Below are 25,126 nucleotides of genomic sequence, written 5' to 3'. Positions count from 1 at the left end.
GATTTCTAAAAAGAAAATATTAGTTGCCAAATATTTTAGAATCTTAAGAAAGCATCACATACATTTAATTCAGTCTTAAAAAAAAAAGTGTGTGTATTTATGTATCTTACCTTCACTGAAGTAATTTTTTTTCCTGGCTAGACATGAAAAATAAGACTAAGATCAGTGCTGGCTTTCTCTCTCTAAGGAACAATTTGGGTCCTGTTTTATTCCATTTGACTGCAGTATTTGCTTAAAAACCACAAAGGGCAATAAAAAGCAGCATCTCCGGAATGGGCACGTGCCAGGCAGTCTATGTCTGAAGTCTGTGTTTTCAAGTCTGTCAGTTCTTGAAACTATTAACTATTGAGTACTCTTCTTGCTGGGTGGTGGTGGCGCACGTGTTTAATCCCAGCACTCAGGAAGCAGAAGCAGGTGAATCTCTGAGTTCAAGGCCAGTCTGGTCTACAGAATGAGTTTCAAGACAGCCAGGGCTACACAGAGAAACCCTGTCCTGAAAAGCCAAACAAAACAAAACAAAAAATCTATTACTTTTCTCTAGCAGGACACAGTGTCATCACAGGGTAAGGCTGCTCACAAGATCACAGTGGACTTTATTCTCAAGAGCCACTATAACCTAAGTAAGCAGGAGTCAACAGAGCCATGCTTGGTCACATCCAAATTCTCCCAAATGCACTTTGCTGCTGTTCACGTCCCAGTTGTCTTAACTGGCTTACAGTAACCTTATTAAAATTATAACAAGTAAGATTGTACAGTTTTTTGTAGTTTTTTTTAAGGTATGTTCAAATGAAAATAATTCCATTTGCAAAATGCCATTAATAATGTCCTTTCTATAAACATGGTTGGCAAAATAAAAAAGGCACAGAAGGGGGCTAACTAGGTATGTTTTCAACTTCCAGAGAAGGGTACCAAAGCACATGTCATGTATCGTTCATGAAGAAAAGCTGATAAAAATACTCAGTAAATTCATGCACAACTTGAGCTATGCAAAACTTCTCTTCAGAAAGCTCCTGAGGCTTGAGGAGAAAACGAGTTTTTCCTAGTCACATGCTTCATGTAAAACAGAATGTAAAGCTGCACATACATTTGGTTTTAACAGTGGACCCATGTTTTTCAAAAAATAGTGAGGCAATTAAGCAAAGGAAAACAATACCAAAATACCTTCATAAACAAATTCCACCTACAGCCTCTGTCCTGTTTACCATTCGGTGGGGAAAATGTCCAATAAAATGTAAAATGCAGCATATGTAGTCATGTAATCTAGAAACTTTCCATGATAATCTATTGCAAATTGCACTTGACAGTTCACCACAACAATGGAAAGCTGGCCCCCTGTTGGTTTGCACAGTCCTTGAGCCCCAAACTGAAGTTGAAGTCACCAGTAAAATGATCTGGATAAAAAGTTTGCAGCTGTGCTCAACCAGCTGGCTCCACCCTCAGGATGTGAGCCAACGCGGGACACTGCCTTGTCCTGTTCCTTTGTGGGACTTTCATCCTCAGGTAGGTAGTCAGGTAGCTCTGTGTTTTCCTCCACTTCCACAGGGGCATCTTGGAATGGGACCAGCATCTGACACAGAAGTGTGAAGAGCCATTACAAACCCAAATGAGCATGACACCATACATTCCCTAAGTCATAGCCTCATCTAAGCATCATCTTCACTCCTGAGACTCTGGAAGGCTCTGTGTCTCCTAATGCTTTCTTCTTGCACGACAGTCTAAGAAGTGAGCCCTTTGCAAGCACACAAAGGAGAGCACCTGTCTCTAGAAATGGGTTAAAACATGGGCAGGACCACTCTGAACCCCTGGAGTGCCACAAAGCTGCTCATCTGTGGGAAGCCAAAGGAGTTCACAGCTTACAGATCCATCCTCCTCACTGCAGACCTAGAGCTCACCATATTTACTTGTTCAAAGAGTGTACTTTATTGTCTGGGATTCACAAAACTAGTTCAAGTTACAAAGAAAGTACTGAAAATCAATGTAAAAAAACTGTCCTTTACTTACATATATAATCTGCATCACATGTTTTCCACCGAGTTCAGAACATTCTGAACGTCACAAAAGACCTCATTATGTTACTAAGACAGTAAGTAATTAACTAGGAGTCGAGATATATCCACACCCTTACTTTATAGCTGTTCTTCTAGGACTGTTAGAACCCACTAACCACAAACAACCGGGAGCCCGGGTCTGGTGGGAGGGAGCAGGACTGTTGTGGGAGCCCGGTCTGGTGGGAGGGAGCAGGACTGTGGGAGCCCGGGTCTGGTGGGAGGGAGCAGGACTGTTGTGGGAGCCCGGTCTGGTGGGAGGGAGCAGGACTGATGGACACAGGTCTGGTGGGAAGGAGCAGGACTGTGGGAGCCCGGTCTGGTGGGAGGGAGCAGGACTGTTGAACACAGGTCTTACCTCTTCCCCACTCTCACTCTTCACGACTTGCTGAGCTTTCATGACCTTGGTTGATGCTATTGCTGAGGCCAAAGCCTGGATACAAGGACAAAAGGAACAATTGTGGTAAGTGATCTGCTTATTGATTACTTCAAGCATATTCAGTCACTGGAAGTACTCACCTCTGCTTTCAAATCCGAACGGATTCGCACCACGCATCTTTGAACAGCCATTTGAAAAGTAAAACTTATAACACCTTTAATTTTTAACAAAGCCTCTTCACACAGATTTCTTCGAGACTGAAAAAATAAAAGCAAATGTATTAAAACAACAGAGGAAATAAATCAACTTAAGCCATACTGAACCACTCACTCGTGCTGATTCTGTCACTGTGAAAACACCACAAAACAAGTTACACAAACTTCCATGGCACAGCCCTCACACTAAGCCTCCACAGCAGCTTGTTCCTGTTCTGGATACTGCAGGGAACTGAATACTGCGGGTACTTGCTTGTCCACCTAAGCACATCCAACCCAGTCCCAGCGGCATCATAATCTTAGGGAGGGAGCCACAGTGACATGTGTGGTCTACCACTGACAGCAGGAATCACTGGTGGGTGTTATTTGGTATAGGACTAGGTTTGGAAAGGGAGGGAGGCAAAAGTACAACAACAGTAATTCCTGGTATATTTCCAACCTCAATCTTAATATGTAGTTTTCATAACTCAGATCATAAAAAGAACAAGTGAAAAACAAAGTACTCAAAAACAAAAAGTAGGGGTCCTCGAGCTGAAGGGTGAGCAAACTGCAGTCTGTCAGCCATTTCTGTGACATTCTACTGAGACAGCCACATTCATTTACTTACACAGCATCTGATTTCAGTTTCCTGCTAAGACAGAGTTGGCAACTATAACAGAGAACTTACGGTTGTGCCTAAAACATTCCCTCCCTAGCCCTCTATTCCAATTTAAAAGTCTCTATCTTACGTTAGAATTAAAAGTATTCAGTGTCGGAGTCACTGTCCCTTATACATATATTTCAGCCTTCATTCAAGGCACTCCTAATGACTTCCACGGCAATATCAAGCATTATCAATACTCTCTTTTTGGCTTTCATTTTCCTCTGCTGGTATTCACATGACCTGATACGTTAAACAGGGTCCCAATCATCCCATTTCTCACTTTAGCATATCTTACTCTGTTTGTGTCCTCTTTTTTTGTTTTTTGTTTTTATTTGTTTTTTTTGAGGCAGGGTTTCTCTGTGTAGCTTTGCCCCTTTCCTGGAACTCGCTCTGTAGCCCAGGCTGGCCTCGAACTCACAGAGATCCACCTGGCTCTGCCTCCCGAGAGCTGAGATTAAAGGCGTGGGCCACCACCGCCCGGCTGTTTGTGTCCTCTTATCCCCACTGTCCAGCACCTGTAATTAAGAGACTGCTTTTCTGCTTTGATCGGGAGACTATCCGCATCACTTCAGCTATATTTCAGCCCACTTCAGATTTTGGCAAGCACAATTTTAATCTTCCTGTATACTGAGTTCCACTTTTGTAAGTAGTGAGGTTTGAGTGTGCGGTGTATATGGGAGGGCAGGGTGTACAGGCATGTATGTATTTGTGTGGTGCACCCAGGCATGCATGGAGGATACAGGGGACAGATGTCCTGCTTTATCACTCTCCCTCATTCCTTTGAGGCAGGGTGACAAGCAGAAAGCCGCAGCAATCCTCTTGTCTCCGGCCCCCAGAGCTGGCGTTCAGACATACCTGCACCCATGCCTGGCTTTGGACGTGGGTTCTGCGGATTACAGTGCAGGTCCCCATGACTACACACCAAGTATTCTTATTTCCTGAGCTATCTCCCTAGCCCCTTTTGGATTTTTGTGTTAGCTTTTAAAAAGTAACTGTTATTCATATTCAACAAAATTAACAAGATATTCTAGAGATATTTTAAATATATTAAGGTATTCCATTTAATCATTTCATGTATCAGAAATTTTCTAGAAATTTTTTTGGCTTTTGTGGCTCAGTTTCAGCAAATTAGTTAACTTATTTGATCCTGTCACAGGTAAGAAGAATGTACAAGTGCCCTCCCCCAACACACACACACACACACACACACACACACACACACACACACACATGCACGCACGCACGCACGCACATACACACACCCCTACTGAACCTTAAAACCTTAGCTTTAAGCCCCCAAATAAGACATTAGAAAAGGTTGTGGTTATCCTTAGAAAATCGACCTGGCATAGGTAAAGAGATAAGTGGTGAGTTATCAGGTTAAGTGTCTACCCCTGAATATGTAATATATAATTTTAAGAGAACTTTCAACTCTAGTCAAGCGGAAGTCACATATACTAGATTAAGATTAAACAATTAAAATATAGACAAATTATTATTTTAAAAAAGTGGTGCTTAGATATTGGAAAAATAACATCTCTGAAGGAAGAAAAAATGAGGTGAACGCCCTATCACTTAGAAGGTTTCTAAGGCCTAGCACAGCACACTGAAGCTGATATTAATCTTAGCTGTCAACCTGACTGGACTGAGAAGTGTCCCAGAGATTAGGAAAGTACACCTTGGAACTAAAGAAATAGCTCAAAGGTTAAGTAGGAGCATTGGCTGCTCTTCTAAAGGATCTGGGTTCAAGTCTCAGAATTCACATGGCAGCTTATATGTAACTCCAATTCCAGAGGATCCAACACTCTTCCAGCTTCTGTGAGCACTGTACAGATACACAGATAGGCAAAACACTCACATTAAGGTACATCTCTAGTATGCTATCTGTGAGAGCATTTACAGGGAATTCTCCAAAGGGAGTACGACCCTCTCTGAATAGAGATGCACCATCCCATATGCTGCAGTCCCAGATAGAGTAAACATGGAAAAGAAGGAAGTCCCACCAGACAGCTCCTGCTTCTGGGGTGACCAGCCTCCTCTACCACTCCATCTGCATGCAATGGCACAGCGTGTGTTTCAGGCCCAAAGGTCAGGAACTCTGAACTAAAAGCTGTAAACCAAAATAAGCAACTCCTCCCTTGAATTATTTCTGTTAAGTATTGTGACACAGCAACAAAAGGTCTAACAGAAAGCAGCCGGAACTCAGCAGCCTCCCTGAGCTGAAGACACAGTTAAGAACCCAGAGAGGCTTAAGGCACTCTAGTTCTCAGGGCAAAGCAAATGAAGAGTGACACAGAGGAGGGCCACACAGAGACAGCACCTCCCTAGGGTAAAGTGTAAAGGCTCCTCCTTTGAGCTGCTTGATAAGCAATGTGTGTCTGTTAGGAAGCAACCTGAAGCTGAGCGAAGATCTACCAGGGAAGAACAGAAAGAACAATTCTGTGGGCTCACACTGGATTAACGTTTCCATGAGCTATTCTAGAAATAATGGGAAACACACTGGCAGGGTTGGTAGGGATCATACTGTCGCAAGGGCACTACATCAGTAGTGTAGCAAAGTTATCCAGGTTGAAAGGTACGGTCTACATAACAAAACTATAAAGCAAGGCTCAAGATCCAACTTCGAACAAATAACTGTGATCCAGAATAAGGCTGAGCAGGGCATAGTGGCACACAGCTTAATTCTAGTTCTTAGGAGTCAGCCTGGTCTACAGAGAGTTCCAGGAACAGCCAGGGCTACTCAGAGGAAAACCTGTTTTGGAAGACAAAACAAAACAGAATAAGATGAAGAATATGTAAAGACTTTGCATACAAATGCATGCTGTGCTCCACAATACACAAAATATGTGGCATCCAAAAAAAAATTACTAGATGTTCAAAAGAAGCACAAAAACACTAAATGAGAAAAACAAATCAAAAGCAACCTATTCAGAAATAATTACAGGTGGTAGAGTTAGTATACAGGAACATTAAACAATTTTCTCGATCACTTTTCTATGTTCAAAAAGATACAGCATATGCCAAGTGGTGGTGGCTCATGCCTTTACTCCCAGCACTCAGGAGACAGAGGCAGGCGGATCTCTGTGAGTTCAAGGCCAGCCTGGTCTACAGAGAGAGTTCCAGGACAGGCTCCAAAGCTACACAGAGAAACCCTGTCTCGATAAAAACAAAACAAACAAAAAAGATACGGCATAAACATGCTATGGAAACATCATAAAAGATTTAAGTCAAACTTCAAAATATGCCGTAAAGCAATGTTCATAATGACAACCACACTGGAAGAGATTGTCAGCAAACTGAACACTCACAAAAGAAAATTAGTGAATACGGAAACCGTCCTAAAAGGAAAACAAATGAACAGGACACCAGTGAACTGTGTAGAAATCTAAAGTGGCAGACAACACATAATTAAGAGTCCCTGAAAGAGCCAGGGAAAGGGGGGAAATTCAGTTTTAAAAAGTCAATCCAAATTTGCCACAAATTTAAATCCACAAAGCCAAGAAATTGAACAAAACTGAAACAGAATTGAAAGCTTGAGCTCCTGCTACTGCTAGATCATGACCTTCAAACTGGAACCCCTGGGAACAGCCCTGTCACTCAGGAAGCTGTGTACCCTAGAGCCAGCCTGGGAAAGACCCTTAGCTTCACTCTCCTCAGCCTCCGAATATCAAAGGGGAAGCCCAGTCAATCAAACAGTGACAAAGGAGAACATCCTCCAGAAGCAGGCAGTGGGGAGGAAGACAGGAGAACAGTAGAAATGAGAGAGAGCAGAGTTCTCAATACAAGGAAATCCCAACACAAGACAGTGTGCTGCTATCTTCAAGTGCAGTGGAGGAAAGTCACCGTGGAGTCCACGTCCATCAGAAACAAAAGCATTTCTGAACAAACATAAAACGAGGCCTTTTGGACATGTGAAAGTGAGAGCTGGAAACTTGAATGTTGAAGTTGCACTAGGGAGGAATTAGTTTTGGCGAGCTGAGATCCTGTTGGGGGCGGGGGGTAGAGAAAGGAGGGAGAAAAGGAAAAGGAGAAAAGGAACAGTTTCTCTGAAGCAACGAAAGAATACCAGATTGAAAGCATGAAACAAATGATGAGGGAAGCCCTTATCAAAAGTGGTGCTTGGCAACCCAGTTTGGGACTACTCCCTGCTGCCAAGACTGTCCTCTACTTCTCAATAAAAACTTAGTACCCTTAAAAAAAGTTGGTTCTCAGTCCCAGAATAGCAGCACTCCTGAGGCTGAGGTGAAAGTCCCGAGTTCAAGGTCAGCCTAGGCTACAAAGTGAGACCAGATTTCAAAACAAACAAACAAAACCCAAGCCCACAGAACTGGTGAGATGTCACAGGGTAAGAATGCCTGTTATCAAGTCTAACAACCTGAGTTTGCTCCTGGGGATCCACATGGTGCAAGGACAGAATTGACTCTGTAATTAGTCCTCTGGCCTTAACATGTGCACTTCACCCCCAAAATTAAAATGTAATAAAAAGGTAAGAAAAAAAAAGAACATCTGATTCTTTGAACAGATCAATAGTTATCAAACCTTTAACTTCCAAGAAAAAGCCAATTAAACTCAGGAATAAAGAAGGAAATATTACTGCCAACCTTACAGAAATAAAGTTATTAAAGGCTAAGTATCCTTTACCTGGTCTTGGGATCAAAAGTGTTTTAGATCTGGGAGTTTTCCCCATATTTTACAAATTTGTGTAAACTTCACTAGCTGAACAAATTAAAAAAATTATTAATTCTCAGGGCTGGAGAGATGGCTGAGCGGTTAGAGCGACCACTACTCTAAGTCCCAGGCTCAGCTCCCCCAGCATCTACATGGTAGTTGACAAACTCCAGTTCCAGGGGGTCCAGGGCCAGCCTCTAGCACACATACACACACGCAGGCAAAACATTAATACACATGAAAAACCTAAAAAACTAGAGTAAAATTTTAATTAAAAAATTTTCTTCAAACTCCAAACCCTTCTGAGTATCACACTGATATTTTTTTTAAAAAAAGTTTTGGATTTTAAAGCATTTCAAAATTTGCATTTTTGGATCAAGGACACAGCTTGTACAAACAAATATTATAAATAACTATATCATGCCCTCAACAAAATGTACACAATACTAAAAAGACATAAACAACTAAAGCTTACTTTAAAAGGGGGGGGGGGGGGGAGAAACAGATGAATAGACCTAAAACAGGTAAAGAGATTCAATTAATGGTCAAAAAACTGCCCACAAAGCAAAGCCCAGGGCCAAATGACTTCATTGATGGTTTTAACAAAATGTATAAAAAGGGGGCTGGAGAGATGGCTCAATGGTTAAAAGTGGATCTGCCCTTATAGAGGACTCACATTCAATTCCAAGCACTGACAGCATTCAGAGATCTCAGCAATAAAAGACCATTTAAAACAAAGAAGAAATGAACATTTCCCTCAAATATAAATCTGAAATAACTTAAAATACATACACAATAAACCCCACTTCAACCACTATAAAAATAAGATTAATACATTTCTAAAATGTTGCTGCTCACCATCATTAGTTATCAGGACACAGTAAATCAAAACCCTGTAAGCAACACTTCAAATCCACCAGGAGAGCTGGAAAATGGCAAGTGCTCACGAGACATGGAGAAACCCGGCCCTCATAAAATGCTGGCTGAAATGTAGAACTGTGCAGCCACAGTGCACAATCTGAAAGCTAATTAAAAATTAAACTAATAATTACCATATGCCTGTGCAATTTCACTAGGTATATACCCAAGATGCTATTGACATGTGCTTAAAAACCACAACAAATGTATAAACACATGCTCCTAGCAGGTTTCTAAGAGCCAAGATATAGAAACAAGTCACCTGCCCATCAGATGATAAATGGATAAGCAAAGTACTGCATATCCACTCAATAGGATATATACAAAGTGGTGCACAAATACATGCTGCAATACAGATGAGCCCTCGAAAGTTAATGCTAACCAAAGATCCTTTTAATGCCTACAGGACCTAATGGTGTCTGTCCTATCTCATTGCTGACATTAGTAAGTTATACCTCATCTATATAAATCATGCACAGCTCTAATTAGACCCCTCTGCTTCTTGTATGTCTGTCAGTTCAGTGGTTACACTGCATATTCTTTAAGCCTTAGTATTAAGAGCATGTACATTTAAAACTGCTATGTATGCTGATTAGCCAATATTTTTAACATAAGATGTCCCTTCTGTCAAGAGTATAAAATATTAATATTGCAACTTTTTCTTAGAGAACATTAGCAAGTGACTGTAAAGAAAGTGGCGATACAATTTCTCTTGCCATCTACGAAGCACATCTATAAGTCTTACCGTATCATCGAGACCATCTATCTGCAAAACTACTGTTTTGGCACGTTTGTTTGTAGTTCCCAGAAAAAACTGAGCTTTTCTTCGACGTGAATTCATTTCATTAAAACTATCACCGTCAGCCATATTGGAGGACTGAAGGATGTCATAGATTTCAGAGGCCAGAAGTTTTGTTTCTCCTGGAGTTGTAGTCCTGCAAAAGACACGCAAAAAGTCACTTTCGCTGATTCTGTAATTTTACTTCTCTTTGGTGAGTTTTGTTTCCTTCATCTTGAAACCGTGTTCAATAAAAAAGCAACACCAATGAGTCTAAGAATAATCAATAATGGGAACTGGGGACGTAGTTCAGATGGCAGAGTACTCGCCTAAAATGCACGGAGCCCTACATTTCCAGCATCACATAAACAAGGTACCGTGACATTGTACTGTAATAACAGTACTCAAGGAACAGAGGCAAGAGGATCAGAAGTTCAAGGACTCCTTGGCCACATAAACTTAAACCGTCTATAATCCAAGACTCTAAAGAGTGAAAAGGAAAGAAGAAGAATCATCAATAATACAGGGAAAGCATCTAGTCTGTATGATCTCCTCTCAACTTTTTACACAGTCCAGGCTAACTTTCTCTACCTCACTGTGATGGTCTGAATGAAAATGGCCCCCATTGGCTCCCAGGGAGTGGCACAACTAGGTGTGTTGGAAGAAGTATGTCACTAGGGCTGGGCTTTTGAGGTGTCCAGAGCTCAAGGCAGCCCCAGTGTCCCTCTTCCTTCCTATGATGCTCTTTCTTTAGCACCATGTCTGCCTGCACACCACCATGCTTCCCACCATGACAATAATGGGCTAAACCTCTGAACTATAAGCCAGCCCCAACTTCTTTCAGAGTTGTCCTGGTCAGCTGACCTGAGCTAGTGGGAGCTCACAGACTCTGGACTGACAGCTGGGGAACCTGCATGGGACCAAACTAGGCCCTCTGAATGTGGGTGACAGCTATGTGGCTTGATCTGGCAGTGGGACCAGGATTTATTCATGGTGCATGAACTGGCTTTTTGGAGCCCATTCCTTATGGTGGAACACCTCGCTCAGCCTTGATGCAGGGTATCAAGGTCCTGCTTCAACTTGGTATGCCAGATTTTGTTGACTCCCCAAGGGAGGCCTAACCCTCTCTAAGTAGTGGTGGGAGGGGTGGGGAGGAAAGTGGGGTGAGCAGGAGAAGGAAGGGGAGGGAGGGGGAACTGTGGTTGGTATGTAAAATTTTTTCTAAAAAAGGGGGGGATTGTCCTGGTCATGGTGTCTCTTCACATCAATACAAACCCTAACTAAGACATTCATAATGAGCCATCATGCATGGCTATGCTGTAACAATCTCCTAATTTCATTTAAAACATGATCCATTGAGATTCAGAATCTATCCTAGCATGGTACAAAAGTACATTTAATTAAAATCATTAAACAGGAAACCAACTAACAAGATCGGGTTACCAAATGTCTCTGTTCCACAATTTTTGCTCAACCCATCTCTCTTCTATCAATTCAGGTAGCTTAAGTTATTTTTAAAGGTGAACTGTAGAGGCAGAGTTGCAATGCAGACATTTTTCAATGTTTGGGAAAAATCCAATGAGACAGAAACTGCTGGCAAGCACATTAACAATGCCATTTAAAGAACTACTAACAGAGCCAGGAAGACAGCTCAACAGGGGAGCACGTGCACGCCAGAGTGAGAGATGGAGTTTGGATCCCAGCACCCAGAGATGCCAGGTAACACGACAGTCTACCTGTAATTCTAACTCTGCAGGCAACGGTAACCAGGCTGACTAGGCTGACTAGACTAGCTAGCTATGTTAACACAGCATTCAAATACAGATGCTTCTAATGCTTGTTCTGGTGGACAGAATTTACCTTCCCCAAGCTTGAAAGGGAAGCTAGGACAAAAAAAAAACCAATAAAAAACAAACAAGCAAACAAACAAAACACACACACACACACACACACACACACACACACACACACACACATACACGAAGCTTGAAAGGGAACCTTCAAATATTGAGATCTACAGAAGCCAAATGAAGTACAATGTCTGTCTTATCTATTTATCAATAGTTGTATCTCCGCTACTAAAAAGGCTGTGGAACCAAATCAGAATGGGTATGATATAATAAATGTTTTATTATTAGTGGAGCAAGCAATCACCATACTGTCCTACAAATGTATACTTTATTTAAAGAAAAAATAAGTCACTTTCTGAAGTTGCTTGGATCCCCCTCAAGAAAAAAGGCTTTAATGACAAAGAAGGCAGGAAGATCTGACCCACCCAATTCACCTTCAAGTCTCTGAATATGATGGTCTGAACAGACAGATGCTTGTGCAAGCACATGAAACACACACACACACACACACACACACACACACACACACACACACACACAGTCTTACAGCCAATGAGATAGCTCAGCAGTTAAAGGTGCTTACTCAAGCTGTCCTCTGGCCTCTGCAGCCAGGCACACACCCATGCAAAATAAATCTAAAAAGTAAACTTAGATAAATTAAATAAAGGACTGTTCTTCTGCTATACTCATAGCAGTGAGCATAGCAGCTTTGGAACCATCACAAATCCAAGGGTAGGCGATGTTCTTCCCAAGCAGCCCTGAGTAAGTGTAGGACTGATCTAGAAGGCATTCTTTGCTTGCATGCAACTGCCCACTGGGATGGCTGTCAGGTCTATACTGTAATCACACTGCCCATCTGTTCCTTTCTTATCCAAAGTGTCCTAGCATCTGGGGACTTTCTCTGCCCAATGCTGTTCCAGCCTTCTTTATGTCTAAGACATTAATCCGCATTTCTAACTTTATCTTAGATCCCCTTCCCTGGTGACCTGCCAAGATAATGTCTTCAGTTTCTTTTAGTAACTTCATAGTAGTCTCCCTCCTTTGTCCATGTATCTTTTCCACATATACACACTTTACCACATCCTTGAGCCAACAAGGTTAAGAAATTACTTATCAGTTAAGTATATGTTACCTGAGCTCACTCTAAATTTTTAAAGTTCAAATGTAAAATGTATTTTAATTTCCAACTTTATTTTGGGTTATTTTTTAACATTTTATTATTTTTATGTGTATGGATGTTTTGTCTGTATGTATGTCTATGCACTACATACACGCAGTACCCACAGAGGCCAAAAGAGGGGCTCAGATCCCCTAAAACTGGCATTTCAGATAGTTGTGAGTGGCTATGGGGGTGGACCTCAGGAAGAGCAGCCAGTGCTCTGAACCACTGAGCCATCTCTTGTTGCTTTTAGAAGCAAGTCTCCAGAGTCCAAGTCGACTCTAGCTCCTGGGAATCCTTCTGCCTCAGACTTTTGGGTGCTAGAATGTTAGGTATGTGTAATAATACCTGGCTCTCAACATTTTTTTGTTTTGTTTTGTTTTTTTCTTGAGACAGGGTTTCTCTGTGTGGCCCTGGCTGTCCTGGATCTCATTCTGTAGACCAGGCTGCTCTCAAACTCAGAGACCCACCTACCTCCCTGCCTCTGGAGTAATGAGATTAAAGGCATGTGCCACCACCTCCCAGCTTTGACACTATGTTTAAATCTAATTTTCCATATCTCTCTTGTACCACTTACTTTCAACTTCAATAACTATGCCTGTTTAAGGAGTACACATGCCTCTGATTTGTTGAGATACACACATGCACACACACACACACACACACACACACACACACACACACACACACACGCACACACACATATGTTATGTTCCCATAAGCTTTCAATCAGATTCATAACAACCTCACCAAAAGAAACTGAATTTACATGACCGTGAAGGGTCCTCTGAGGAAAGCCAGATGAAGTAATAATGCGCCATGACATCCCTCTACAGATCATTTACTATGATTATCTGGCTGCTCTGCTACCAAAGCAATTCATGAAACTGATAAAGCTTCTTTCAGTGTAAGACTTTGTCTCAAAAAAAAAATATTCTCTCTCTCTCTCTCTCTCTCTCTCTCTCTCTCTCTCTCTCTCACACACACACACACACACACACACACACACACACACACACACAGAGCTGAGAATGTGGCTCGGTTGATAAAAGGCTTGACTGGCATGGATGAAGCTCTGAGTTCTATCCGCTACACCACAAAATCTAGGTATGGTGGCACACGCCTGCAACACCAGCACTCTGGAAGGCACAAAGATCTGTAGTTCAAGGTCATCCTTGACTACAGAGTAAATTTAAAGCCAGCCTGAGCTATGTGAAGACTGTCTCAAAAATAAAATAAACACACATATACACTATTCTTTCATTTTGAGGCAATGGCCTATGAGCAAGTGACTTCTTGATATCCTTTTTTAGCCAATAGGAAATATCTGGCTTTTAAATCCTGACAGCATAAATGCACAAGCAGTTAATGGGTCAGAGAACACAGTGGCAGGGAAATGTCTGACTGACTGACACTAAGAGCCATGGATATTCGGCTGGTGTGAAATTTGCACAACACCTCTGTTGCCCCGTTTCTGCCACACCAGTTGCAAATGTCCTAGGGATTATCACTATAATACATGAGAGAGAAGCCAATATCAAATACTTATTAATATCCCCAAAATGACAGGACAGATGTCAACATTTTAAATAAAATACAAACATATTTATAAGGACTGTTAATAGCCATGTTTATCATTATTAACAGCCAGGAACAGTGGCACACACTTTTAATCCCAGCACTCAGGAGGCAGAAGCAGGTGGATCTCTGAGTTCAAGATAAGCCTGGTCTACAGAGCGAGTTCTAGGACAGCCTACACAGAAAACTAATATTCACTAGCAAAATATTTTTGGACATAAAACTTACAGAAGTCTGTTTTGTTAAGAGTTAAAATTTCTAAATAATATTAGAAACTTAAAAAAGAAAATAATTTCAGTAAATTTGAGTCATCAATCAGCTTACACAGACCCATTTTCCTTCTGCCTCCGAGGACACTACCTGTCATACTTACTTCTGGATGACATTCTGTAAGCTTAACATCATGCCCAGCTCTCCCTTCATCTTCTCTCTGTTCGCACGACACTCAGCCAAGTACCGGAGCGCCTGCAGCGGAAACAAGAGTCAATTTAGACATCCAGACTGCTCGAAACTAAGGTCACTTATAACTTACTGGAAGAGGACAAAGGAAATAAGAGTTTTTGTTTTCAGCATCAACTGATTTTAAATTCTCATTCAAATGTAACATTCAAAATAATCTACTAGGGGCTATGGTAACTGAATGTGCATGGGAAATGAACATTCCAACCTATCTGCAAGGTCAAAATTAGGTAGTTCTACATTTCATCTTTACAAGACTATAAGGAACTATATTCCATTTATTAATCTCAAAGAGCAGTTCAAATGACCATCATTTCCCTGGATGCTTTTTACACATTAATTAAAATAAACAGCTGGGAAACAAAGCATACAGTGAACTTTATAAAATTAACTGACTCCAGTTTTACTATACTACACCTTTCAAATGTATTTTCAATTGGAGCCGGGTGGTGGTGGTGCACTAGCTCCAGGCCAGGCACCAAAACTACACAGAGAAACCCTGTCTTGAAAATAAATAAATAATTTAAAAAAGTATTTTAAACTGGAAAAACAAACAACAAAAACAAACAAACAAACAGGCATAGTTGCTTAGGACTACAATTTCACCAGGAAGGAGACTGGGCAGGAGGATCTGCTGTGAGTCAAAGGCTAGCCTTGACTGCATAGGAAGTTTCAGGATAATCTGGGCTACAGAAGGAGACCCTATCTCAAAACATCAAAATAAATAAAATGAAATTAAAAGATGAACTAATGGTCACAGTTCTGTATTTATGAGTTAAGCTAAGTGCTTCAGGCTCTTTTTCTCTTACAATAAGCACATTTTGCCACCATTTCCCTCACATGCTGCTTCTTTGGAGTTGTTCGGCTCTTTGCCTTTACACTTAACATTGGTATCATCTACAGACTTCATCATCAGAACTCAAAGCCATCTCAGTCTACTTACCTTTCAACTTTCAAGTAAAATTGCCAGGTCTTTATTAAAAATGTGTCAACTATAAAGGCCACAAACTCAACCACCTGTTTTTCTTCCTGCAATTGCTACGGCTGTGACTCCTGCTTCACCTACTAAAGACGTACCTGATTGCAAACTGCCCTTTCCTGCAGAAGCTTATCTCAATGTGTTTCAGGCACTGGTCAAGAGGCAGCATACAGCTGTGTCCGTAGGAGAAAGGGGTGAGGTAAGCCCTAGAACTGGCTCTTTCCTTCACTGCAAACATGGCCGCAGTCTAGACTGGTGGCATTTCAAAATGGTAGCACTAGAGGGGAACTCAAATGGGGTTGGTGGTTTGTGAGTTTGTGAGGTAGACATCAGACTGAAGAAGTCACAGCAGTCATATTTGCCGAAGTGGCCCACAGTAGGGTCCCAAACAGCAAGAATTCCAAAGATCTACAGAGGAGGCCAGAGAGTCTGTGTCTGAGTATCAACCTGCACATGCGAAGCACATGTGAGAGAGAACACCACCAGAAAGTAAATCAAACAAGCCCCGGAGCTCAGGATGAGGTGGGACTAGTTTGGGATGACCTCTGCCAGAGGAACAAAGATCTGAGCACACAAAAATCAAACTGGCCCCAAGTTACCTAAAAGCAACACTGGAAAAAGTTCAACAGTATTTATAGGAATATTTTAAACTATTCTTTTTTTTGTTTTGTTTTGTTTTAAGTTTTTGAAACAGGGTTTTTCTGTGTAGCGCTGGCTGTCCTGGAACTCACTCTGTAGACCAGGCTGGCCTTGAACTTAGAATCACCTGCCTCAGCCTCCTGAGTGCAGGAATTAAAGGTGTTTGCCACCACACTCAGCTTAAAACAATTTTCAAAAACCAACACATTAAACTATTTTTATATCTGGCATAAGGAGAAAATTGCCAGATTAGAAAAGAAGCAGGTAAATGTAACCTATAGCCAGAATAGTGAGGCAAAAAGTAACCAAAAGACACAAATCAAGGCAAACTCAAGATTATGAATTAGGCAAACATGAAAAAGGCTATTAATATATGCTCCCTGTCTGAGGCTGCGACGGGAACTGAAGATGGGAGGGGAGAGGTGGAAGCCATTAAGAAGGCAGACAGCTTCTACAGGACAGACCAGATCTGAAACAGATGCAGTGTAGACACTACAGACTAAAGAGCAGTGGGCTCTAAAAGGTAGCAACAGAAACCAGCCAAAATAAAGTGCAGAAAGGAAGAAACAGATCGAATAGAGGGCGTAAAGGCTCAGTGCAGCAGTGTCCATAGGACAATGTATGCTAATGATATGTGGACCTGAAAAATTAAAAATAAAAACCTATGAAAAAATAATGGATGAAAATTCCCTAAATCTCAGAAAAGTTAAACCCACAGACCAAAGAAGTTCAACAAATTCCAAGTAAAATAACGACAACAAAAAAATAACCACAAAATCCTTAAGAAACCTATCAACCATTTCCTGAAAAGCAGTAATACAGTTCACAGATGAAGTCATAAAAGCCATTATCAGGGCGGCAAGATGGCTCAGCAAGAAAAGGGGCACAAGCCATGAACGCCAGATGACCAGAGTTCAATCCCCAATCTGAATTTGATCCCTAGCCTGAGGTCAATCCCAGAGTATTCGGTAGAAGGAGAAAACCCACTCTTGAAAACTGGTCTCTGACCTCCACAAGTGAGCTGTGACACACACGTACACACGTACACGTGTACACACACACACACACACACAAATAAATGTACAGACATATAAAAAGTATTCAAAGAAAGTATAGCACTTGTCTTATTAGGAATCATATACGCTGGCAGCCTGATGTAGTGGCACACTCCTGTAGCTCCAGCACTCCAGAGGCCGAGGCAGGCGGACAGACATGAGCTCCAGGAAAGCCTGATTTACACAGCAAGTTCCAAGCCAGCCTGAACTACAAGAGTGAGACCTTATGGGGGAAAAAAAAGAAGAGAGAACATATAAGCCAGGAGACAAACAGCAGCAATAGTTTTTAAGTATAGGAAAACAATAGCAAACCTGTACTGCAAATGTTTTAAAAAAAAAAGTCCTCAGGCAGGAAAGAAAAGGATGCTAGTACAAATCCCACTCTATGTTTAGGGATGAAGAACACTAGAAACGGTAAAGATGAGAATAAACAGAAAGACATCTGAAACAATGTGGCTGTACATACCTTCAATTCTAGCTCTGAGAAAGGTGAACAAGGGGGTTAATAGTCCAAAGCAATACCAGGCATGGGAGCACATGCCTTTAATCTCAGCACTTTGAAAAGTAGAGGAAGGCAGATCTCTGTGAGTTCAAGGCCAGCCTGCTCTACAAAGTAAAGTCCAAGCCAGCCAGGGCTACACGAAACTCTGACTCAAAACAAAACCAGAGTTGGAGACAAGCCTGAACTATAGGGCAACAGCACTCCAAAAAATCCTCCAAACTTTCAGTGACTTAATATTTGAAACTAGGTATGGTAGCACATGCCTGTAATCTCAAGATTTGAGAGGCAGAGGCAGGCAGGACTCTTGGGAGCTCAAAACCAGCCTGATCTTATACAGTGAGTCCCAACAGCCAAGGCTATCTAGTGAGACCCTGTCAAGGACAAAATCAAAATCAAACTGAATTTTAAAAAATTTAATATATTTTAAAGCTAACTGAGAGCTAGGGAGTTAGCTAGGTGCTTGCTTAGCAGTGTGAGGTTCTAGTCCAATCCTGAGTATCCCTACACAGAGACTGAACGGACACTCACTGTTAAAGCAAATGTATGTATGTACATCTACAGTAGAAACACACAGCAGTATATAATGAAAATAAAACAAAGATGGGAGAGGAGGGGCCAGACTGTTGTATGATCTCACATCATACATAAAGCATCTGATGAAAGTGGGCAAATAAATTCAAAATGCAGCTTACCAAACATGAGCACTGAACTGAAGTTCTGAAGTTGTATTATGACACAGGAACTATTAAAATGCAAGCCTGCTTGTCATCCTTATTAGAACCTCAACCCACTGGCCTCTAGGTTTTCATTAGTTCTGGTGTTCTATGTCAGCTCCCTAACTGCTCAGGCTGGCACCTATAATCTTACCACTTTAACCCCTCTTGCCATGACCCTAGTCTAACTTCCTTGCAGTCATCCTGTCCAACTTACCTGCCCAAGTACCAACCCTGGACAAATCCAGCTAACAGGCTCTCAGAGCCTGAAGTGGGAAGAAAAGTATTTTAATAATCCAGTCGCAGGATCATATCAAACCAATCCTACTGCACTAAGCAGTTCTCAGCACTGCTGAGCAAGTTTACCCTCCCCCACAGTAAACAGCCTTTCCTAGTTTCGATACTTAGGAAATCCTCCTCAAAAAATTACCTACTCACAGCCAGATGTGATGGTGCCATACCTGTAATCCAAAACTAAGGGAGATGAGACAGGACAGGCTATATATAGTAGAGGTTCTATTTCCAAAACAACAAAACAAAACAAACAAAAATTACTGATGTGGTTTGAATCTGGAATGTCCCCCAGCAAAGGGCCATGTTTTGAAGAGCCAATCCAGTTTGTAGCACTATTGAAGGCTGTGGTTCCTTTAAGAATGTCTGGCTAGATCACTGCAGGGGGCAGGGAGCTTTTGAAGGTTATACCCAATCCTGGCTGCCATTCAGTTGTTTCACAGTCACTAGGATTCAAGGAGTCTCCCACACACAGGCACGTGCTCACTACCATGAGTGCAGGAACTGAGCTGTTCTGCCATGCCTTCCCCATCATGAAGAAAATCCCTCTGAAAAACTGAGACAAAAGAAACCTCCCCTTCTGCTGTTTCTGCCAGTTATTTGACTAAAGCGACATCTCATGTGACACAGGCTGACCTTTAACTCCTCATCCTCCTGCTTCCAGCCTGTCTCTTTTAAACTGTTACAGAAATATTGGGGCACACACATAAAGAAAATGTGTGATGACCCCTATGTACCCATCATTCAGCTTCAATAAGCACCAGTCACTTGACAATCTGGTTCTACCCCTCTCTCTGGTTCACAGTCATATCTGAACCTTAGAGAACATCTCATTTGTAGATATTTCTCTACATCTCTAAGAATTAGTTTGATGTTTCTGTCTATTGTTGTTCTGGGTTTTCAGACAGGGTCTCACTGTGTATACCTGGCCAGGTTGGAACTCATTATATAGACTATGCTGGCCTTGAACTCAGAGATTCACCTGCCTCTGCCTCCCAAGTGCTGGAATCAAAGATGTGACACCATACCCAGGAAAAAATTAGTTTTTAAATTTTCTTTAAATTTCTGCAAATTAAATCCTACACAAATGACTTTTAAAAAAGAAGTAACAACCTTTTCTTCAAGTCTTAACACATTTTCACTGTCTAGCTAAAAACATTTCAACAGCAACTTTGACAGAGTCTCACCATACAGTGCTAACTGGCCTGGAACTCACTATGTAGACCATGCTGGTCTCAAACTCACAGATATGCCTGCCTCTGCCTTTCAGGTGCCAGGATTAGTGTGTGCCACCACACTTGACAGCATTAGTCACCACACACAAAAGCATTACATTTTTCATTTAATTTTTACATTATTTATTTTATGTGTGCATGCCCCTGCACCACAACACAATGCCTGGAAGTCACCAGACAGATTGCAGAAGTTGGTTCTCTCCTCCCAAGATGTGGGTTCCAGGCATCAATTCAGGTCATCCGGCTTGGTTGGCAAGCACTTTCACCTGCCACCAAGCCATCTTACTGGCAATCCCTGCAATTTTTTGTTTTATTTAACGTATCTAGATATTTTGCTTTTAATATGCTTGCCTGCGTAGTACACACTACGGTACTGTGCAGGAGCAGCCTGAGCTCCTAACTGCCAAGTCATCTGACCAGCCTTCATAATGACTTTTTAGTGTCATCACTGTAGACTGTACACTCACTTCCAGCCACTTGAAAATTGCTTATGATGAATTTGTTTAAATCAGGATATAAGTCAGGTCTACAAATAACACTCAACTGACACATCCCTTAAAATGTGTAACAGTGACTTCCATCACTCCTCTCTCCTCTGCTGCCTTTCTTTTCTGTACTAAGGACTACTGAAGGGACCAGATTTTACCTGTCACTCAACTCCTCTACTCTGGATCTGTCTGATGCTTCCCATGTCTCTAGACTCCACATTTCTCATAATTCCTTTCGAATTGTTAACTTTGATCCTGTATATTTTCTCTGTCCTTATCTGTCCTCCTTACCATAGATTAAAATGAGTGGCATGTCTGTCAACTAGTGAATGGATAAACAAAATGGTGTGTGTCCATACAATAGAATGTTATCCAGACATAGAAAGAAATGGAGCACCGAAACTTGTTGAGGTATATCTGTCCCAACATAATACAAATGAAAGAAAAGTCACAAAAGTCACATAGTATATCATTGTATTTCTATGAAAACTCTACAGGCATTTTTGCAGAGTAGCAAATATGCAGTCCAGTGCTGCCTAAGCAATGGGGACGGTACTAGGGAGTAGGAGGTGAACAGTACAGTACTCTCTGGGGTGATAGAAAGGCTCTAGAGTAAGATGTGGTAACACTCTTCTATAATCCCAACACTTGAGAGGCTGAATCAACAGCACCTCAAGTGCCAGGTAGTCCTGAATACATAACAAGACTATGCCTCAAAACAATATAACAAAATTAAAATGTTCTAAAATTGACTACAAGGATGGCTATACCATTCTGTAAATAAAAGCCACTCAAGTGTACACTTTGAACACATGAACTTTATGATGGCACATGAGTTACATCTTTTAAATCTATTATGAACCAGATGGGGTTTTAAACAACTGTAATCCCAGTACTTGGGAAGTTGGGCCAGGATAAGTGAGTTCTAGGTTAGCCTGGGATACAAAGTAAGATCCTATCTCCATCTATTCCCCGCCCCCCCCCAAAAAAGCTGTTATGAAATTTAAAAAAAAAAAATTATCTTTTGAGTGATGGATGTAGTTCTGTACAGGATGTACTTAATGCCAATTTCAATCCCCTGTACTAAAAAGTACCTTTCTGAACTCAAGAGTTCTCTTAATTGATGGGCTAAAGAACATAGATCAGTATAGAAGGCTTGCCTAATATGCATAAAGCCCTGGGTTTGAGCCCCAGCTATATACACAAAGGGGGGGGGGGGTAAGAGGGAAAATACAGTAATGATCTGGGTGTGGTGGTATATTTCTGCACTCAACAGATGACCTGAGCCCAAGAATTGGAAAAACAGCCTGGTCAACACAGCAATATCCCATGTCAAAAAGAAAACGAAAATAATAGATCATGTTAACTGAAAATACCAAGTACCAGGGCATTTTATTATATGTGTTACATAGTTACCATTTACATTAAAGAACATGTGGCCATTTGTGTTAAAGAACTACACATGTCATAGTTTTATATTTTTATATGCCAAAATACAGACTGCATGATCTAACAATGTCCTTTAGTCTCTTACCATGTTATCAAATGACTTTGAAAATTCTTACTTGCAAAATTAAAACATCAAGACTGAAAACATTAAAAGCAACTCACAAGCAGAGCTGAGTGAACAACAGGGGGGTTGGGATGGTCCATAAATAAAATAAGGCCAGGCAGACATCCCTGATCCTGGACGATGGCTCTTCTATTTAAGGGATCTGCTGCTAAATCCCGTAGCTGGTTAACTACCGACAGAGCATCAGGCTCTTCATTCATAGTAGAAGAGGATGAATTCATCTTCTATGACATGTACATGAATACAATCTTCTTAAATTCTGTAAAAAGAAAAAATAAGGTTGACAAAATTAGTTATAGTCTGCCAAGGTAGACTAGGATCCCATCTGTTTATTTATTTACTTACTGAGACAGGGTCTCACATAGTCCAGACTGGCCTCAGACGACCTATGTGGCTGAGACTGTCCTTCTACTCCTGATCCTCCTGCCTCTACTTCTCAAAAGCCAGGGTTATAAGCATGCGCCAACTATGCCCAGCTATGGTGCTTTTAAAGTAACTGCATTATAATATCTTTAGAAGGAAGCAGATGAATCTAAATCACACACACAAAAATAAGAACTGGCAATTCCAGAGCTTGTGAGAAATAAAATGAACATAAGCTGAAGGAAGAAATCAAGTTATTTATATATGCAAAAGAGCATATGTCATCTTCAATATTCCAATAAATCTCATTTTAGCAACACATATTTTAACACTATGGTTCCAATAAACAAGGTCTTTCTGTACAGGCTCGTAACCTTTGCTCTCCTCTGCAGACTCTACCACTGCCAGGGCTGTTCCTCTCCTAAAACATTTCCAGGCCTACAGCAAGTGCTCAAGGAACGTGGTGAGCTGACATATTGGGTTTTCATTGCTCATCTGTGGGGAGGGACTGGGGAGAGACACATGGAACTATCTACAAAAGACACAGTCTCCTAGGGAAAAGGAGAGCACCAGAGGAGGTCTTGCCAGATACTGTGGCACACCTGTGATCCATGCTACTGAGACTGAGGCAGAAAGAACTCTAGTTCTTCAAGGAACTGGGGGTATAGCTAAATGGCAGAACACTGCCTAGTATACCTTACTTAGTTCCTGAGTTCAATCCCAAGGTCAGGGAAGAAAAAGAAAAAGGACTTCTCTGAAAGAAGTCAAGAGCCCATTTTGTATGTCTCATCTATGCCTCAACCCAACAGTCTGGATGACGGCAATGAAACTGGACTCATCTCTGCCATCTCCTAATGCCTAACAGAAAAGCAATGAGAAGAGGGACAGGAGACAAGGTAATTCATTTCACAGACAGGGAAACATCACAAGGAAGTTAAATATTTGTCCCAGGTCATCGGGTCACTAAGTATGGAACTGGGGGAGCTCTGACTTACTAGTATGTTCTGTTTCTCAACAGTCTTTCTACCTTCTAATCCCTCCTTGTAAATTTAGCTGATCTTCTCTCTATGTAAGTAACCAGCATAGCTAGGTTCAGTAGGTCACATCTGTAATCTCAACAAACAGGCTTCAGTAAGGCAAGAGGATCATGAGTTCCTGAGTTCAAGGCATAAGTTACAAGTAAGTCTCTGCCTTAAAAAACAGAGCATTACATGTAAAAGCCAAAGAAAGAAATAATTTTTGTAAATGCAGAAATTTAAAATCACAACTAATCAGACTTTATATTAAATTCCTTATTCTGAAGAACATACACCTATTAATAAGCATAACAGATAAAGTCTTAAAATTCCAGCAGACTATTCAAGTATCTTGTGGGAAAGGTAACAAAGTAGAACAGGACTTAGCACACACAGAGGTGGACAGAGATAAAGAGTAAAGCAGAGGTACTAGTGGAGGAAGGGAGAGAATGAGTATTTCCTAGCCAGGAGCACATACAAGCCTGTGGGCCCAGGCCTCCAGGGGCTGGCTCAAGAGCTCAGTCAGCCTGACTACAGCATGACCCTGACTCACAAAAAGTACGTCCTTGGGTTGGGGATTTAGCTCAGTGGTAGAGCGCTTGCCTAGCAAGAGCAAAGCCCTGGGTTCGGTCCTCAGCTCAAAAAAAAAAAAAAAAAAAAGTACATCCTAACATTAGCACTAGGTGTGTGGGCCAGCATTAGAACACTGACCTGGGTTCTATCCTCCACACTGCAAAAGATACCCCCCTCGGTTCTTTATGCATTCAAGGAGTCTTCCAGTCACACCAGACTGAGGTTTGGTCACTTAGAAACTGTGCTTTAAGAGACTGGAGAGGGGTCGGGGGTTTAGCTCAGTGGTAGAGCGCTTGCTAAGCGCAAGGCCCTGGGTTTGATTCTCAGCTCAAAAAAAAAAAAGAGAGAGAGAGACTGGAGAGATGATGGCCCAGCAGCTAGGAGTGCTTCCTGCTCTTCAAGAGGACCTGACTTCCCAGCACCCACACCAGGAGGTTCACAACAGCAAGGGACCTCAGCTCCAGGGCAGCCAACTCCTCTGGCCTCTGAAGGCACCCACACGCAGCTGCATACACTCACACAGACACACACATGCATGCACATCAACAAAATCTTTTTTGAAAAGCTATCATTTCTGGGAAACCCCTTACACTTTGTATCAGTGTCCACATCTGTAAAATGAGGTTGACAACACAAGCAACAAAGCATCGCACCTTATCAATGAAATGGCAATACATACAAAGAGCTTTGTCTATGCCTTCCACATAGTACATGTTCAATAAATGGTAGTTTTCTGTTACATGACAAAAAAAGAAATTCAAAATAGTGTTAGAGTAACTACTGAGCAATGTCAAAACCAGTAGTGGTCTTTAACTCATACCATACCGAGAAGAAAAAATACATGTAAAATACATTAATAATTTTAATCTCCAAGCAAATACAAAGAACTCAAGGAAAAGAAGGTAACAACATAATCTTTATCAAGTAGTTATCTTAGAAACAAAATATTAGTTATTTTTGCCATTCTAAAAGTCAGGATAAAAGAACACATGGATGAGACTACCAGG

At 41.4% G+C, this 25,126-nt stretch overlaps 1 protein-coding gene across 2 annotated transcripts in view; it reads right to left on the bottom strand.

The window, feature by feature from the left end:
* Nucleotides 1-478: 478 nt before the first annotated feature.
* Nucleotides 479-25,126, bottom strand: part of Armc1 (armadillo repeat containing 1) — a 29,124-nt gene continuing 4,476 nt past the window's right edge. For both annotated transcript variants that reach the window (XM_036179962.1, XM_036179963.1), the window contains exons 2-7: nucleotides 22,206-22,426; nucleotides 14,607-14,698; nucleotides 9,614-9,803; nucleotides 2,565-2,681; nucleotides 2,404-2,478; nucleotides 479-1,567 (exon numbers count right to left, since the gene is read on the bottom strand). In XM_036179962.1, the coding sequence (XP_036035855.1) occupies nucleotides 1,376-1,567; nucleotides 2,404-2,478; nucleotides 2,565-2,681; nucleotides 9,614-9,803; nucleotides 14,607-14,698; nucleotides 22,206-22,388 (849 nt within the window). In that variant the 5' untranslated portion in view covers nucleotides 22,389-22,426 and the 3' untranslated portion in view covers nucleotides 479-1,375. The remainder of the gene's footprint in view (nucleotides 1,568-2,403; nucleotides 2,479-2,564; nucleotides 2,682-9,613; nucleotides 9,804-14,606; nucleotides 14,699-22,205; nucleotides 22,427-25,126) is intronic.

The sequence above is a fragment of the Onychomys torridus genome, chromosome 2 (genome assembly GCF_903995425.1).
Source record: "Onychomys torridus chromosome 2, mOncTor1.1, whole genome shotgun sequence".
NCBI classification, from domain to species: domain Eukaryota; kingdom Metazoa; phylum Chordata; class Mammalia; order Rodentia; family Cricetidae; genus Onychomys; species Onychomys torridus.
The sequence above is the reverse complement of the archived record's forward strand: the minus strand, read 5'-3'. Positions and strand labels throughout refer to the sequence as shown.